The following is a 20,235-nucleotide window of genomic DNA, read 5'->3' on the forward strand; positions in this document are numbered from 1 at the left end:
GTTCCTTTTGGACTTGTAAGCCGCCGAATTTCAGTACATGAATGCATGTTTAAATAAATATTTAACGGATGTAAACGCGAATTTATTATTTACACAAATCGACGTTCCGAGCGATTGTCAGCGAAATATATATTATTGTAGTTACATCCCGCAAAGAAGCTTTAAATATTTCAAACTTGCCTAAACAACTATTAAAATATAGATTTACTGGCTGACCCGGCGAACTTCGTACCGCCTAATAGTCAATTAATGTCGTGTTACAGATTAGCTGAACTTAATTTATGATTTTAAAAAGTAGTACAATGAATACAGAATAAATAAAAAAATTAATACTTTCACCGAATTGCAATACTCACATTACATTGTGACTTGTTGTAGATTAATTTATTTTCCTTTGTTTACACAAAATAAATGTCTGAACGTACGCATAAATATTTATCATTTTTAATTATGTACTGACATTTAAAATATCTAAAATACGATATTATCCGAATATCGTCGATATACCTTCTCAATTAAATACCTTTATTATTATATTTTCTTTAATTTATGGGAGAGTTTCCCGTATCAACGGGATAAATATTAAAGCATTTTATATTGAATTATTCTATGTCATTTTATATTGAATGTTTTTATATTCTCGACTTAACTAAATATAAAAATAAAACCTCATTAAGAGCATATGTATATATATGATAAACAAAGTATCAATAATTCTTTGACAAAATTTAAACGTTTATTAAATGATAACCTATAGTATACTATAACCAATATAAGCAAATGATTAGGGTAATAGACTACGCTACTCCATTTAGCCAAGGGCACATAACCCAAGTAAAATCTCATTATTATTAAGTAGAAAATACGTACATGTTTGAGGTCAATCGTGTGTCCAAATTATCGAGAGTGATTTCGATCAATATCTTTAATGAATAGCTTTACTTTCACTTAACATAAAAACCTTGAAATTTCACAAATTGGGATTTGATGGGAAATCATAGCACTTATGCTATATGAATAGCGAGATGATTGCTTTTGGCACACTAGATAATTATATATATTAATAATATATTAATACAAGAATTAATTTGTAAGGGATTGTTTAACTTCTTAATATATTTATATTATATTTTATTTATAGCTTACAATATTTTTATATTATTTTTTCCTATAAATTATAACTAAGTTTACTTGATTTTATTTTTTTTATTTTTAACGTTTTTTTAATATTTTATATTTAAATCTACTTTGTAGTTACTGCATCACTATGTGCATATTTTGTGTACATATAGTATGTGAATCTTAATGGCTTTAAATTTATTCATTTTAAACGAAATCAAAGTGTGGTTACCTTATCAATTTATCAACTTAAAGTCATCATTTCTAAATAAGTAATATAGGCAATATGACAATTAGTTGCTTTGTCATAACCACTATCAGGCAATGATAACATATTAGCATGAAGACAATCAAGCAATGATTGTAAATAAGTAGTAACTAAACAAAACAAAGGATTTTTATTTATTCAAATATAATACAGATTACAATGTTATAATGACTAGGAAGTGTTTTTATTTTAAATATGTTTGCCCTTTTTATAACAGTTGTGTTTTATTTTATAGGATATGGGAAGGCAAACATGCCTACAGTGTCCATAAAACCCAGTTATTGTAGCCTAAATTGACATTCAACTAGTGATTACTGCAAGAAGGTTTTAGCCTTCGAAACAATTCTTCTTTGTCAATTATCATATTCAGTACATAAAAAAGTATTTTTATCACGACTTCCTATTTTGATAAAGACTAAAGTACCTAAATTTGGTAATAGTTAAACATATTATTTCATCCGATTAAATGAGAAAATAAAACAAACATGGTACACTAATGTATACATTTAAATGTAGTTTAAATTAATATTATAATTATTATGTTACATTTAATTATTAAGTACTTAACATTGAGAATTACAAAAATAACCTAAAACTTATATTTTAACTTAGTTACTAATGTAAAAATCAATCAGTCATTTTTGACCAACTTTATTTATTTTAATGAAAATCCATTGCTCTTAGATTAAGTAGAAAAAATGGTATCAAGTAATTCACTCTTCCCTATTTTAATAAATCAGTAAATAATATTAAAAACTCTCTTCAACCAAACTTTTATGGTTGTACTATCATGACATTCATTCTGAAAGATGTGTGTGTAAAATAAGTGTGTATATGTATTTATGTGAACATATTACTTAAGACAGAGATAGAGATATATATTACAAGATCTACTAATTTACCTACATTTATAAGCAAAACAATCATTCAAGTTATAACAAGATATATACAATAATTATGGTAGAGTTAAGGTTATTATTATAAATAGATTTATTAATGAGAAAAAATGAGAGAAACCATATACCAATATAAATAACAACACTAAAACTTGACATCATTGACCTCAAATTAAAAGGTAACAATGACTTAGTGTGACTCATACAAAATAAATTATTAGACCAATAGTCCACTAGCCATGAATGTTAATATACAGTAAGGGGGCGTCCATAAACTACGTGAGGTGTTTAAGGGGGGGAGGGGGTCGATTCAAATCTCATTTAATCTTACGTTGGAGAGAGGGGGGTCGAGTCAAATATCACACAATTTTTTTTCTGATTGAAAAAAAAATTAGGAAAACGGTTGACCCTAAAGGCCATCTCTGCAACTTCCCGCTAACTCCATACCTAAACGCTCAACATTTCACTTATTTTGTTTTAGTCGTAAATGTAAGCACGAAGCAATTTTTTTTCTTTTTACAATAACAATCCAACGCGTTTAAGAAACACACATTTTGAAAAATCTCACGTGAGATTGGGGGATGGGGGAGGGGGTTGAATAAAATCTCACGACATCTCACCAGGGGGGGAGGGAGGTACAGAAAATTAAAAAAAACACCTCACGTAATTTATGGACGCCCCCTAACATAAAAATACTTTTGGTTTCCAGGTTTCTTTAATTCCTTTGTACAAGGTGCCCTATCTTAACATGTCACTCATTATTAGGTAATTACATGATCAAACTAATTCTATAAGGCTATTACAAAACTTTACTAAAAATTTAACACTTAAGGAAATGTATTTAAACATAATGAATGATTATTTAAACTAGATCAAAATATAAGCATTTTACTATGAAGTACCAACAAAATAAGAAACTAAGTAGAAGTAAATTTAATAAGGAACTTTTTAGATGTTAACTTAATAAAGTCCTCTAAACTTTATATCAAACATATTTGCCCCAACTATATGCAGGTTAATTCACAGTAAATAACTATTTGTTTTTTTTTTGGTTATTCAATTATTTTGACCAACTTTATAACTTGATCATTTGACCTGGTATTGAAACTGATATTTAATTATGTATTTCCAAAAGTTTAGGAGTAGGGTTCTTGTTTTAACAAAGATTTTTTAAAATATCTAATTTAAATTATGTAATGCATTGTGTAACAAATACACAAGGAATGTGTATTTGTTAAAGTATGTTAGCCAAATTCCTAAGTAATGATTACTACCATTGGCACACTGATATATAGAACCTACAATTAAAAACAAACAATCTACAAAATGATGTACTTATTTAGAGAATCATCTAAAACGTCCACTAAGTTTGTTCCAGAAAAGTATTAGGAAAAGTCAAAACAGACTTGTTTGAATTTGAAATTTACTCACCTTTATTCTTTTTCCTAATTTTACTAGCCTCCACTAAATTCCAATCAATTGAATCCCTCGCTGGTGGTGGTACAACTCCACCAATGAGCTCCACAGAGCTGCTACGCTTACTTGGACCAGGTACCGGTTCCTCAACTTTATTCACAGAGACCTCAACAATTTCAACACTCTTGTCTTTTGCATGACCATTAAGTGGTTCAATCCTGGACTTTTTGACAGGTGTTTTCTTATGATTATGTGCACTGTGTCTGTGTTTGAGCTTTGCTGAATGCGATGAATTCCTTGAGCTAATGGGTGAAGGGCAAGCACAGTCCATGCTGCCTTCCTGATCACTTCCTTCGTAATATCCCGATTCGTGCTCAGGCTTTTTATCCGGCAGATTCATTTCGGCTGTCGCCATGACTATGATAACATAAAGGCAAGTAACCTCTTAGTTTTGTATATTATTTTGTATCTAGCTCAAGTAAACAAGAACAAATTGCAATCATACTTCAAGCATCGAGTATAAATAGTCGTTAGAGGGCGCTTTGATGCATTACCCGACCAAATAAAAATATCATTCCCCACTAATTCACCAAGTATATTAACGAACCTACGCGATTGTTACGGTAAATCACTAGCTCTCGTTTTGATTCAACTGTCACAAAATCTCTCCAAAAATCACAGCCACTTATTATCGTTTCGGATATCCAGTTGCAGCGGCACTACACAAAATTCGTTTGACACTTCACAGAATTCGTTAAAAGCTTTCACTATGTCTAAATCTGTTTGTCTTCTAAAAAATCTACCCTAACCACTAGTGAACAATAAACTAAAAAAAATCGCGCGGACAACACAGCACACAGTGCGACCAAAACTGAATTGAATTCGAGAAACGCAAAATAGAAACCGTGCGAGAGCCGAGAGGTGCTGCCCCCTCTACGCTACGATTTACGAGGACACATAGTATATGAAAAATTCTCAGATGTACCACATGTCAATGTCACTTATTGAACGACTTCCAAAAAATCGCGAAACAAAAATTAAAGTGGTATTTAGTTAGTTATAATTGCCGAGATAGAAATATTCTCAGAACTTTATATTATTTAAAAAAATTAACAATTATAACAACTAAAGACGAGACTGTAACTTTAACGCTATTTTAACTAAAAGTTTGCACAATGAACAATGCATGTAATGTAGTATAATATCTAAAATATGCTGCCAATATTGTTAAACTATATTTTTGCGACAATGAATAAAATAGTAGCAAGAAATACTTGATGACTTTGAAAAAGTGCGTGCGTACAAAATACATAATATATCAGAAGCGAAACTTCTATGGCAAACTAATTTTTAACTCTTGTTCATATTTATACAAATCTAAAACTTTATATTTCCGAGACTTAGAGGGAGGGAAAAATGAAGATATATTAGGAATTTAATGAATTTAATTATAATTAAAATATTAAAAGTGTTGAAAATAAATACAAATAATTAGTTTAATTTTTTCTTCTATGATAAAAAAACGTGGCATTTTAATTTACAATTCCTCATTTGAGATATCAATCAATTATTTTGCCTTAAATATAAAATATCAGTATTTCATAAATTCTATTTGCCAAATTTTAAAAATAGAATTTCTATAAAGTAATTCACCTCTTTCAATCGGTCTTAATCGCTCTCTCCCTATTCTTCGACAAAAAGGCTGCACATCTTCGTGACGTTTTTTAAAAATGTTACCCTCATGCACCTAAAGAAGTTTCACTTCAAAAACCTATTTTTAATAATTTAAATAAATCTAGAACAAATGAGTATGTAAATTACAACTATACAATGTAACATCTGAGATTGATCATTTGAACATCTTAAACTTTTCCTTATACTACCTTATAAGCGTACCGTCGAAGTAAACAAAACGAGACAGCGATATTGCTTATACATAGTGCAGAAAGGGATAGACCAGGTAAGAGCGTGTCGAAATGAGAAAAGTAGCTAAGAAACTATTTCTATCTCTTTCATTAATACGTTCGAATTTAAAAAAGGGAAGCTTCGGCAGCTTGTGAAACAATTCGATACAAGCCTTTTCGCCAGTATTTTTGCACTAATACATTTATTAATATTGCAAATTGTTACAGTTATTAGTTACTGTTGAGTTTAACTCGACGGTGTAACTACTTTTAACATAATCTAAGCTTATTAGCCTAACATACATTTTCCTAAGTATTTTAGTTGAATTTTGATTAAGCAAATGCGTACACTGTAAAACGTTCATTAAATATATGTATTTGGTTTCTGGTTACAAATTTGACATTGGGAGAAAAAAAATAGATTAATTTTAATCACGGATGCCGTTGACCTGAATGTGATAGACTACGGTTAATCAACCTGTTTTCTCCCGTAAACACAGTAGTTTCGTAACTTTCGCTAATAGTTGCATATAGTAATTTAGTTATTGCTTGTATGTCAGTGTTTCATTTATTTTTAGACAATACATATTTCCATAATTTTTTTGTTATGTGCAATGTATGTATTTATTTCCTAATGCTTCTGCTGAATATTTTTTGTAAGATCGTAATAATTTATTAAAATTATTTTAACATGTAAGTAATATAACACAGAACAATCGAGAACTGCTGGACCGATTTTCATGGTTTTTGATTTGCTTATATGGTTCATCATATAAATGATGTCAAAGTAAGTTACATTATATTAATTTAACTCGAGAACAGAACAATAAATAAAAACACCCAATACAAACATGGGTTTCTTAACTGACAAATATTTAATGTTCACCCCGTTGATATGGTAAACTCTCCCCTCAAACTAAAGAACGTATTTCAATAATGGTTTTGAATCGACAAGATATATCCACAATATTCGGATATGGCGTATTTTAGATTTTTTAAATGTCAGTAATGACTAATGAAAAAAGAATTGGCAGAAATGTATTTTGTGTAAACGAACAAAAATAAATCAACCAATTCGGTGATAGTATTGAATTTAATATTTATTCTGTATTCATTGTAATACTTTAAAACAAGCAAACCAAATATCCATTTAAAATACTTTAACTAAAGTTTGTTATTAATAATAAACAAGTAATTGCTAAGGTAATTATATAATATCTCATATAAGAAATTAACAAAGATTATACAAACGTTTTGGAATGTAATATAAATAAAATGTTTAAAAAAACGTTACCGTTTTGACGCGTCGTTAAGCTTTTAAAGGATAATCGTAAATTTTGGTATAGACAATGAGGATTATAGTTTTACGAGTTAGGTACATTGTCTCTGAAATAATTATGATGGCAATCTAGTAAAAAAAATATTCACCCTAATTCTGTTGTCTTTAATGAATTTCCGGGAAGGTTTGTAATCAGGTATTTCTATGTTGTTAAGAGTCCCTTTAATACCAAATAGTTAATAGATGTATCGGGCTATTTATAATAATAATTACAGTTCTTAAAATAGGATAAAACAGTAGATCTAACTAAAAAAAGGGTTTCTACTGTTTGTCTTTGACCTCACTTCGACTTTACAAAATTATGCTAAAAGGCCTGTAACAAGTTAACAACTACATATTTTAAACATTATCCATCGAATCCCAAAACTGGGAATTTTACATTTTGAAATTATTTTTTTACCGCCAAACAAACATTAAAACATAAGAAAATAAATAACGAAAATTTAAAAGATATCTTTATTACCAATAACATAATAAATATAATCAGGAATAAAATGAAATTGTTACCCTTTTACATTCGATAAGCCACTTATACAATATAGATATTGGTATGAACAATAAACATAGTTATTACATTGTCTTTGGAATATTACGGGAAGGTTCTAGTGTACAGATTCATAGTTAAATATATTACGTGGAAGTTCTGTAATGGTATCTTGTATCTAATTAATTTTAATACTAAATGCTAAAATAATAGCTTACATTACGTACATAGTAGGTCAAAAATCAATATAATTTGATTCGATAGGCCCGACCTTTGGTCATATCGATAAAATTGAATATCGAGGACAGGATATTAAATTAGCAGGAGTACAAATGACTTCATTAATTAAGCTTATCATACATTAAGTAATGACTTCTAAAAAAACAAAAACATAACTTTGTAAGTATCAAACTAATTAATGATTTCACAATGTTGTTTTGTTTGATTAACAAACGCTTATGTCATTATGCAGCATTGCTGTCACATTGCTTTCTCTAGTCCAGTACATCATCAGCCTTGACGCACGCTGTCCATTTTTGGGTACACCGGTTTTCTCACGGTATTTTGCAGACATTGTAAAACATCGCAATTGGTGCAGCTGAAGTTGGGTTATGAGTTTGCAGACTCTACTATAATAGATTGAAATAACCTAAAGGTTAGCTATGGGGTAAACCCATATGCTTCGCAAAAAATAAAGATACCAAGATAAAATTCTCCCGGAAAGCGAATCTTAAATAGGAAATTGGAGTGGAGTATATAGCAATGGTACAAAACGCAATGCATGAATAAAGGTAGTTAGCATAGATTATGTATGTAGGACCGAGTCTATTCCGGTCAAGGTTCAGACCTTGTTACGATATATTCAATGCTCTTACGCTTATAGGGGATTCTTCCTATTCTCGATTAGCGTCTGAAGACGTAACTACGCGTTAATTTAAGTTTAGATACTATATATAAACCTCCTTGGAATTAGTGTCATCAAGAAATAGCTTAGGCCTTAGATTTTTTTAATTTTGCCACAATTCTGAGGTACAAATCTAATTCGTAAGATTTTAAGTGTAAGATAGTTGATACTTGTCAGTGATAGTGGTAACACACAAAACCGTATGTCTAATATCGCTTGTATTGTCTTGCTAGACGGGCCAAAAATAATTGCCGGCGAGACAAGCTATCGTCATAAAAATATAATTGAGATTGGACATTGAAAATATCAAACGTGAGCTACGTTTATTGCCATACAAATTCGTAAGTGGGTCGTGGTATTTATATCTTGGGCCCCAGGAAAGGGGGGCGAGAGTGGTCCAGGTAGGACTGAAATGACAGGTGGTTCAAGGTTATGTTACCGGCCTTAAAGTGACCTTTTAAGGGCGCAAACGAGCCTATAGGACACCCAAAAAGGGCAGTCGTCGCAAGGACACTCGTGGAAGCGTTGCCGGGTTTTGTGGGAAGAATGTTCTTTTTTTGAACAGTTGGAAATATTCTTAAGTTTCCTACTAGTGAGGAGGATTTTGTATTTCAAATCTTTAAATTGATGATAGAACAAAAAAATGTTCCACAATGTAAAAGAACATATCAATATCTAGATTTTTTTTTTAAATACATGTCCAACCGAGCGAAGCCGGGACAGGGCCCTAGTTCTATTATATTCAGTGGCGTAACTATACCATCTGGGGCCCGTGGCAATTCTTTTGCTGGGGCCCTAATTCGAGATTTTCAGCGTACTCAATTACACGTTGTATATGTCCTATTAATGGTCATAGGCCTCCTCTCTTAGGCGAGAGGGAATGGTCTGTAGTCCCCACGCTAGCCCCAATATGTATTGAAGGCTTCCCATTCATCCATAGAACATAATATCTCTTGGGCAGGGGCCCTCTTAAGTCGGGGGCCCGTGGCATTTTGCCAGCCCTGAAACCAGGGAATATATTCGAACGAAATTAAGAAAAAGATAAAGTATTTAAGATCCCGGAAGCCCTGTTTGAGTGGAGCTCACGAATTCTCCTTCATCAGCAGTCAGTCACAGCAAGATCTTGCTAAACCGGTTCCTCAGTTCCGCTGACTAGATATATTTTTAGTAGTTATAATGTATTGTTTAGTATTGTTGTCTTAATAAACTGTTCTAGTCGTCGAGCTCATTACACATAAAATCTAGGAAATAATTATCTGAACATACATGTACGCGGGAGGGTTTTTAGCATTTATTTGTCATTTAAGGTCATAGCAATTGTATTTACGATAAACAAGGTAGTTCATTTCATTGTCAGCTAATATAAATAAAGATAAGGTTATGGTTATGTATTATTTACTATGGTCTATAAAAAAAATTGAATAGATGTCTTTATTACCAATAACAAAAACGTTATTAAATAAAATCAGGAATAACTTGAAATTGTTACTCTTTTTGCGCTTCGATAAGCCACTTATACACTATAGTTTTTGGCATAAACAATAAACATAGTACCTAGTTGCACTGTCTTTGGAAAATTACGGGAATGTTCTTGTGAACAGAACATAGTTAATTATTTAATGAATAACGCGGAAGGTCTGTAATGGTATACTTTGTATCGAATTAACTTTAATATTAAAATAATAGCTTACGTATGTATTACGTACATAGTAGGTTAAAAATAAATATAATTGGAATCGATAGGTTCGACATATGGCAATATTGATAGTAGTGTTGCCCAAATGCAAGACCAAGACGAGACTTAGCCCAGTCTTGGTATTGTCTTGCGACAATACACCTGGTCTTGATCTTGGTCTTGGTATTGGTCTTGCAGCAAGAGTCTTGCAAGTCTTGCGAGACTTACAAATACCTATTAGCCTATTGCTATTTATTGAACACGTTAGTTTAAATTAGTTTTATTTATTTAGTAAATTTATTTAATTATTTAGTAAAGACTATTGTCTTCAGCGATGATTTACTAACTAATAATAATTAATTTGTTTAATGGAATGGGATGGAAGAGTTGTAGAATAAAGACAATCTATGCAATTTAACATTTATTTAAATAAAAAAATTGCAGTACAGTACAGAATAGCATCGACATAATTAACTTCCAGTAGACTTGCAAACGTTATACAAAACGAGTTCAAAAAGTTATAAGTACAAGTCAAAGCGTTTCCTTACACAAAAATTCTCCTAATGTACCTATGTAAATACCTATGTATTATTGTATCTACCTATAAATTGGTAAAGAAATGATATGAACGGCTCGCCAACATGCAGATATAAACCCCGAGAGGTTTTTGTTGTGTGGCTAAAACTAAATATGAATATGGTTGTTTTCGAATTAAAAAAAATTGGTTACTTTATATTAATTCTTTTGACCAAGAATTAATACAAAGTAACCACCTCGCTGATTCATCACTTAATCTATTTCTATGTTTTCTAATTACTAGCGATGCTTTAGAAAATAATCTCTCAGCAGGTACTGAAGTTGCAGGTATCGAAAGAAAATCACGAGCCATCTTGGATAAAATCGGATATTCCGTCTCATGCGTCCTCCACCACTCTAAAATGTCTTCCGAGCTGGCGGCTCTCGGTTTACTTAGATACTCCTCCAACTCGTCAGAAACTAAGCCTTGAAGACAAGATCCAGATGACGACGTAGAGGGACATGCATACAGTTTCTCAAAGTCTATTACATCTTCATATTCCTCATCCTCACATACTTTGTTTTCATTTCTTGGTAATTCTGGAGATTTAGACACCGAGTGTTGCTGTACGTGTAGACTTTTATATTCTTTATAAAGTTCATTAAATTTGTGCAGGCTTTCTGTTTTAATTTGCTGCCCCCATAATGTAATATCAAAAGTCTGAGCTTTGTGCCTTGGGTCTAAAATTAAAGTGGTACAGTAAATCCAGTTGCTCTTCTTATAATGTTTAAGCATTTTATCTCGGGCTGCTTGGAAACCTAAAATGAGCCTTTCATCCACTTCAGTTCGATTTGGTTTCTCATCTAATTGTTTTACCATTGATTCAATTTTATCAAGCAATAGATTGAATGATACAATGACTAGCGGTAATGTAACATATTTTTCTCCACCAAGTTTCGTTGATAAAAGTTTAAAGTTTATTAAAAACTTATGTATTTTTTCGAGTATTTGCCATTCCGTTTCTGTGATTTGAAAATCATTCAATTCGGTTACTGAAACGCATAATATGTTAATGCCAGGTCTCACTTTTAAACCAAATCCAATCATATCATGTGTGGAATTCCATCTTGTTGGACAGTCGAGTATAGGATTGAGATTTGATGGCACGCCAACTGCTTCACAAGCAGACTGGAACTTCCTCTTCAATATCTCGCTTCTTTTTATTTTACTGGAAATACTGCGTAATTTTGTAATACCTGTACGTGAGTCAGCAATATTTGGCACATATTCTTCATCTTCCTCAGTTTCGTCTTCATAGTTTTCATACTGCTGTTCTTGTTCTTTATTGTCAGTTTCAATGTGTAAAGCTAAGGTCTTTAGTAAATCTTGTACACCAAGGTTCAAAATGTGAGCAAAGCACCGGAAATGTTGATTGTCTGAATCAAAATGCAGCAGTTGTTTGCCAAGTTCACACATAAATTTGGTATTTGCAGTTGCGTTGTCCACCGTGATACCCTGTATTTTATTAATTATGCCATATTCCAATAAACATTCGTGGAAAATCGTTGCAATATCTAACCCAGTATGTCGACCGCGCGATGGTATAAAATCAAGGACTACAGATCGATACTTCCAGTCATTGTCTATAAAATGAATTGTGACCCCGTAGTAACTCCTACCAGCAATGGACGTCCATCCATCAATGGTAAATGACATTTTACATGAATATTGTTGTAGTCGATTTTTAACATTCGATTGTAGTTCTTCAAATCGCTCTTTAACTTTCCTTCTTAGTGTCGACCTTTTAGGAAATATCGTATTCGGGCATATCGATCGAAAATATTCCTGTGTATCTTCATCATCGAAAAATGAGAAAGGAAGATATTTTTTTACAATCCAATCAACTGTAGCTGTCATGAAGTTGTCACTTCGGTTTTCAGATACTGACTGAAATAAAATATTAAAATATGTGTTAATAATAGTAATAATAGGTACCTATTAAAATTTAAAACTATGAACATAGCATGATATCTATAAAAATATAATATAGGTACTAGAAAACCTAAACTATACCTAAACTAGCTTCGCATTTGAATAAATTACCTAGGTATAGGTCTGTACCTATATCTAGGTATCCTAGGTATACCTATAATCTGTATTATAATCGTGTTACGGAAAGGATATACTTAATGTACATACATATCAAAGGCACGGATTCCTATGGTGATAAGTGATAAGAAACCAATAAGGCAACATTTTTCAATACCTATAATTACCTACATAATTATTAATGTTTGTAAGTCTATACGTACACAAATCATTCATTACATAGGTACCTACGTCAGCTGATCGGTGTCAAATAGTGTCAATCAATTAATAATCGTCCCCGTAGAGCGAAAACACATTAGGTTGAAAAATGCCCAAATCGAGTTAACAATGCCAATAAAACTATAGTTTTTTCCCCTATTTAACTGTCTAACCGTCAATTTTGTAGGTATCCTAGTTTCCGATTTACAAAAAGTGAAAATTAAATAAATCTATTCTTTGGTCCTAATAGAAAATAAGAGAAATTACGAAATCATGTTAACTATTTTTTTATTTATCAAAAACTTACATAGCTTATAAAATAAAAGATTACCTAAGTTACTTTTATATTAACATTTTTAATTCATAGGAAGTGTAGAAGATTTTTTTTATATAAAAGTAGTTAGATTTTATACTATTATAAAACAAAATGTCTTTTAACTCTTAAGTTTTTTTTCATTATGTATATTTTGTATATCTACCAGTTAGTCGTAAATTACCCAAATCAAGTACATATAACATAAAAATAAACTCGATCTGAGTGAAAAATCACTAACTAGGGGCAAATATTAACTAATTCATAACTACATCGGATATTCTACAGAGAACAAATAACTAATTGGTTTTTTTTTTAGGTTTTCTCAGTAATAACTTAATCATCACTTTGGGTAGCTAACATTTTAACTTAATTTGATTTCCTTCAAAATGAAACTAAAAACATTAAAATATGGCATGACATGCTAAAGTTATGGCAATTTATATTTTTCAAAACTTTAACCCTCATTATCTCAAAACAGGTTTTTTGGACTTAATGAATTTTCGCTCTACGGGGACATATATTCATCCAAGAAACAACTCCGTATAACATTTGTTTTTCTGGTATTTTTATTATTATATTGATAGTTTTATGCTACAAAATAACAAATAATTGAACACATATTAGTTAGTACAAAATCGAAGTAGGTTTTGTAGCTTGGGAAATTGTTTTTTGTTTGTAGTAAAATAAACTTAAGTAGTGCCGCGGCTGCTTCAGTAATTAAGTAACTATGTACCTGCTTAAGTAGAGTACTTTATTTAGCTCACGGTTCAAATGAATGCAGATTCTAAACCAGATACCTACCTACCCTTTCTGTAACACGTAATACAAGGATACCTATACAAACACCCGTTTGTAGAAATAGAGATTAAAATCGTAAAAAAATTTAATAACTACGAACTACTAGAACGTCCACTGCTGGACAAAGGCTTCCCATTCGGGGTGTAGTTGCCCATAATTGCCACGCTGAGGACTACGTACTACTAAATAATTTATAAAAAAAAAATTTTAACTATAAAAAGTAAAGTAGGTATTTATGAAACACCCTAATTTGCATTGTTTTTTTTTTCATAAATTTACAAAAATAAAGTACCTACGAGAAACAGCTAGGTACTTTACTCTGGAAATTACTGTAATTATTAATTGGGTACCTAGTATTTACGTAACATATTTTTTTCTTACCTGTCTACTTATTGCAGTGGTTGTTAAAAACCTTGTGATATCTCCACTTTGACTTTGACTTAATGTTGGTTTTCTTACAGGAACAAATATTTGCGATTCCTTCCCGTGAAAAGATACTAGATGCTTTCTTAAGCCTGAAGTGTTTCTGTTTTTCATTTTTATTTCGACTTTCTTATGTTGGCACAATTTACACATACCAATTTGGGACGCATGAGTTATTTCGAAAAACTCGTCATATTTGCTTTTAAGTCTTTTAGATCTAATTCTGCAACTCTCACTACTCCGACTAGAGCTATTTGAATCTTCGTCACTCATGTCAAATTGTAAACATTCACTCCGAAAGTAATAAGGATTTAGAGTATCTAGCTAGGTAAATCGGCGAGAACAATAAATAAGATAGACTCGAAGCGGAACTCAATTGGAAATGACTGAAAATTATTTAAAAACTCATATTTATAAGCACAAGCCGAAGACCGACAAAGAAAAATGCGGCGTTCTTTGATAGATAGAATAAATCTTTGAAAGATTAAAAAACAGAAGTATCAGAATCAGAATCAGATAGGTTTTGTGCCTACGCAAAAATATAGTGCAGATAATAAATGCAAATAATATTGTTTATCACGTTCCTTTTTTATTGGAACTAGGCATGTTCCGTTAGGTCATGCCTCACGTCATGTAGGTACGATAGAAGTTGATAAACCGACACTTTAAATCTCGATTTTTGGAAGTGTGTGATTTTAAAACAAAACCCACGACGTCACTCATATTTGGAGTTTTTCCACGTTTCAAGTTTGTTTAAATTAACCCACTTCCAAATTTGCAGTGCAATGTCCTTTAAAAAGGTATAATAATAATATAAACTAGGTATATTGTTATTACAAATTTTTTTATAATATGCTTACGACTACAATCTTCCTTGCGAGGACAACATAATCTATTGGCGTCCGTTCTGAGCACCCGGAAACCTATTTTATTCTTTGGAACATGGGCAGTGGCGGCGACCTTTGACATGAAAGCGACGCGACGGCGGCAACACAAAGTCTAGGACTAAGGCGGACTAAATTTTTACCTATTTTGGTAGGGTTGTCAATGCTGGCATTAGCACAGAAAAATAAAATTAAGTAAACACAACGTTTTAACTAGGTATCTACGATAGAATATTTTTTCTACTAATTCCCTAAGTACTCAGTCTAAATATATTTTTCATAATTTGTTGTGTGTAATAGTGAACTCTAAATCTTACTTAAGAGCTTTTTTTAAAATAAACTTATGGAAAGCACTGACATGGCATATACAATTTTCAATCTTGCTGCTCACATTTTAGTACCTAGGTATATCACTCACTATCTATCATTTACCGATATTAACAATGATTATTTCGAAATTAAAATATTCGAAATTCAATAGATGCAATACCTACTTAGTTATTAATTATGATCTCGCCGGACAGCCAGTGTGAGAATGTATTTGTACAAGAAACTCAGAGCATTCAATTTATACCTACCTACTGCTGAGACATTTAATTTTATCCCCCTATACCAACCCTACCAAAATAGGTAACAATTTTGTGTGCCTCTGTCCGTACTCTTTGTCGGCAAATGCGGCGCTCAAACAGTGTCAAATGCTGTGATACACTTGTTGCAAACCGCGGCGTCTTTGTCGGTAAATTATCAAATAATTAGGTATATAATACACCGACCGACCAACAGTTTATTCGCAGAACGTCACATTTTCCCAATTAACCTTGAACCTTAATACTCTAGCGATAAAGTTGAAAATCTGTTAAAGAAATTTGACAGATTGTAGGAGCTCAATGTGCTGGCGTCTGTACCATAACATTGGCTGCCGTAGAAACTGTTACTAGACCTACTCGACTCGCTAGCTTGTTAGTTTTAAATTTTTCTGAATAGAAGAATAATATAAACTTTGAAACATAAGTAGCTACCTACATAATGTTTATATAATTTTGTTGGCTATAATTTTAAGCACATACCAACCTACGAGTACTAACGTAAAATCTGCACATTAGACATAAACAAGCATAATATATTATTATAGGTAGATACCAGCGTTGCCATACGTCCCGGTTTTTTAATGAACATGAAATGCCCCGCGCGGGACATTTTTCCCGCTTTTTGGGGTTACTCAAGACACCACTGCCATGCTCAGAAATTGCACCAGCTCTTTTAACAGCTACCAAAAAAAGATACCAGGTATATCATATACTCATTCCTCAGATTTCTGACAATTATTTGAAACGCCATTTGTCTAATGATATGAATACTTTTTTTGGTTTAGTTTTGTTTTGTTTATTTTTTTTTTTTTATTAAGAAGACAAGTGTTTAACGATAGGGTAACTCTGATTTAAAATATCACCTTTAGTTACTATGTCCCGCTATTGACGAGAGATTCCCACTTTTTTAACTGAAAAAGTTCCAAAATCCCGCCTTGACAATAAAAAATCTGGCAACGCTGGCAGATCTGTGGTAGATCAACAAGGTATGAACTTTGCTAGAAAGTTATTCTAGGTACATTTACATCACATGGGATGATGGGAACAGATTTGTGAGTATTAACACGCTACCTACTTAATAAATAGTTGAAATATAATAAGTACTTACCTACCTAATCAATACAATACCTTTCAGGGTTCTTTCAGACGAGCGGCACGTTGCCAACTGCAGATACAACTGCAGCCCTTAGTTTAGTGTTATGACGATACCTACGGTTTTGATACTGGGGAACGTTTCTCAAAATCGGGATTTAATACAAATACCTACTTAATAATGCCCAAATCTCAGTTTGACTTAACTGCAAGACGCAAGAGTCTTGCAGGTTTAAGTATTGTCTTGCTCAAGTCTTGCAGGCTTCAGTCTTGGTATTGGTCTTGCTACAATAAGGCGGTCTTGGTATTGGTCTTGGTCTTGCAAAAGTGCAAGAACAAGACCAAGACTGCAAGACCAAGACCGATTTTGGGCAACACTAATTGATAGTGATTGACCGTAGTAACAGCTTTTTTGGAGGCAATTTTTTTTGGCTGTATTTCTTGCTCAATTTTTTGAGAACGGGTTTTCTGCCTTCTAGTTATGACCAACTCCTACATAAAGTTCGCCTTAGGTCCAAATTCAAATAGCCCTAAATATCGATTAAATACCCTTAGAGTTATTGTACCTTCACTAAGTTTGAGAGTTAATTTCAAATATGCATTAAAAGTAGAATATAAATAGACCTGTTATTTTGATTGTGAAGTATAGGCACTCGTAATATCTTTGGTTTAAATTGTTGGTTGGGATCGAGGCTTAATATGAATCGTGGGTTTTTGCTTTCGTCTTGAATAAAGTACTTCCAAAAAAACCTATGTTGATTCCCCCTAAATTTGGGGGAAAACCCCCCAAGTTGGTATCACTCCCAGTTGTCGCATCTGGCACAGGCAAGTCAAGCTTCACGAGAGTCACCAACCTCCAGTAATAGAGACCCACCAAAAGAATGAAAACTCAATTTCAAGGTGATACCAAAGACAATTAAAGTAAATTACTTTAATTTAATTACACAGATATTATAAGGAAGCATTTATATAAAAACCCTAATTTTTTATCTGTTTTATTTAAATACGAAAGAAATATTTTTTTTAAAGCTGAAACATTCTATGCTGCGTCTAAGTATTACAATTGCGGGGGAATGATGCCTGCTTTAGTACCTCAGCCACAGGGATAAAAGACAAGTGTTTTTGTCTATGACATCTAATTTAATTCAAATTAGAATAGATTGGAAGCATTGTAATAAAGATATTCTTTTACTTTTCGTTGCTCACGTTTTTTTCTATTATATTGTTCATTACGTGACTATTATTCTTACAATTTTCACCTTATATTACCATAAAATACTGAAGTAATAGTTGCAGTTGATAACACAACACAAATATCGGATTGTAGTAACCTACTTTCATTCGTGGCGACGGTATTTACAATCTATATCTATATTTTTTTTTAATTCTGAGTTAGTGTTGGGGCCCTTACGCAGTAATTTCCAATAGCGATTCTTCCCATTGCGAACTCATAGAGATAGATTGTCTCTGACTACTCGGTCACTATATCTTCTGTTAGATACCTGATAAAACCTTGTTTCCCGACCATTTCCAAAGTGGTACACATGATATTGTGACCGACTTATTAACGAAGGTTGGTGAGTATTGAAATATTCCATAGCCCTAAAGCAAAACACAAGATAAATCAACAATACAACGTGATTAAGTACATGTCATATAACAGTGTAGAAACATTACCAAACAAGTGTACTCACCGTAGCCTATTTCGTGTCGAACGGTGCTAGCCTTCACTATAACCGGCGTCTCTTTGTACGCCACGCCAGTTTCCTTTTCATTAGAATTATTGTCGTCTTTGAAGTACTCTTCGAATTTATGATCGTTGAAGAAATTGAAGTCGATCGCTGCCCGCTTCATAGTAGGGGTTGCGCTACCTCTAACGTCAATTTCGAATTGTAGCATCTTAGCTGGCGACATTACTTCCGCCACTGGCGATGGCCTTACGAAACCATCGTTTTCTTTTTTTGCGAGTGATTGCTTCAATAGATTGATTTGTTTACAATCTTTTAGTTCGTCTAGAAGCTTTGGTGTTTCGCATGATTGTTTCTCGGGGGGTAAAAGTGGAGATTCAAGGACCGGTGATTTGTGAGTCGAAGATGTAGGAGTTATAGGCATTGAAGGTGTCTTTGCGGTGTTAGAATCGTGTTTAACGCTAACGCTATCAATTGACGTGTCCCTGCCCCCTATTGTAACATTTTCTCCAATTTCAGTCAAATAATCTAAACTCATACGAAAAGTATCGTCGGGCAAATCTAAATTCTCAGCAATAAATAGTTGGTTCGAACTGGTCGAATCGCTTCTCGGCATCGGATTTTCCTTGATAGACATCTCCATTTTGAATAAGTTTTATATTGTTTTATCGCATTCGTACAAGATGTATCTAAGTCCTTGAAATTATCTAACTAATCGATAAGCGCAAGAATTTTACATCACTCGTTCACGCAAACATGCGCACTGCAATCTGTGTATCTTGTTTATGTGTGTGAGTTGTCAGACAAGTTTATGCCGCTGTTTTCCTTAAAAATATAAGAGCGAAAATGTCGGCTTACAAACGAATTATGTGTTACTGAGTATATAGTTTTTACCAAAGTTAATACGGCGTGTTAGTGGCTGTAGCAACGAATAATATTATCGCGCCATAGGCAATCTATAAATAGAATGTTTTATCGTCACTTGCACTGATTTTGCCCGCTCTTTTTGTTAGTTCACTGCACTGTTGTTTATTATTATGTTCTAAAGTGTCAACACCTCACAATATCGCATAAAGCGAGTAACACGTGTGTTTATTTAGTGTAGATGTGTTTAATCGACGTTTCTAGTCCGAGATACGCCGCCGTACCGCGTTCTAAAAGGCGACTGCATGACGTACTAGTGTCAACAAACAAGAATCAGCGCGAACCGAGTTTTTCCTTTCTAAAACGATATCCAAGGCATGAATAGACAAAATAAAACATATAAAGTACTCAATAATAATATTACTCGATACCATGATGATTGTTTGTAAATTCGTAACGTTTTCTGCTGCATGGAATATTATTTTATAAATTTGAACTTCGCGCGATTTTTCAACCTGTTGGGTGCACTATACATCATAGCGAGCTGTCAAATGTCAGAAATTGATCAGAAACAAACGTAGTTTCCATAGAATAGAGTTGATAATTGCTTGTCATGATTTGCCAGACCGCTGGCAACGCCACCACGGAGAAACAATATGTCAAGGTCGATTTATATACCGGGTTCAGCAATTTTAGGTTACGTGATATTCGCAATGATATCCAATATGAAGTATTTCCCATTTGGCTGTTTATC

General features: G+C 32.6%; 1 protein-coding gene across 2 annotated transcripts in view; it reads right to left on the reverse strand.

The window, feature by feature from the left end:
* LOC125052359 (ribosomal protein S6 kinase alpha-5-like) overlaps positions 1–19,786 on the reverse strand; it is a 75,699-nt gene extending 55,913 nt beyond the window's left edge. Inside the window, exon 1 of one of the 2 annotated variants that reach the window (XM_047653159.1) lies at positions 18,624–19,786. In XM_047653159.1, coding sequence (XP_047509115.1) covers positions 18,624–19,260 — 637 coding nt within the window. In that variant the 5' untranslated portion in view covers positions 19,261–19,786. Of the gene's footprint in view, positions 1–3,714; positions 4,638–18,623 lie in introns of those variants that run through there. The other variant, XM_047653160.1, reaches the window with a different exon arrangement.
* Between the last annotated feature and the right edge of the window lie 449 nt (positions 19,787–20,235).

The sequence above is a fragment of the Pieris napi genome, chromosome 9 (assembly GCF_905475465.1).
Source record: "Pieris napi chromosome 9, ilPieNapi1.2, whole genome shotgun sequence".
NCBI classification, from domain to species: domain Eukaryota; kingdom Metazoa; phylum Arthropoda; class Insecta; order Lepidoptera; family Pieridae; genus Pieris; species Pieris napi.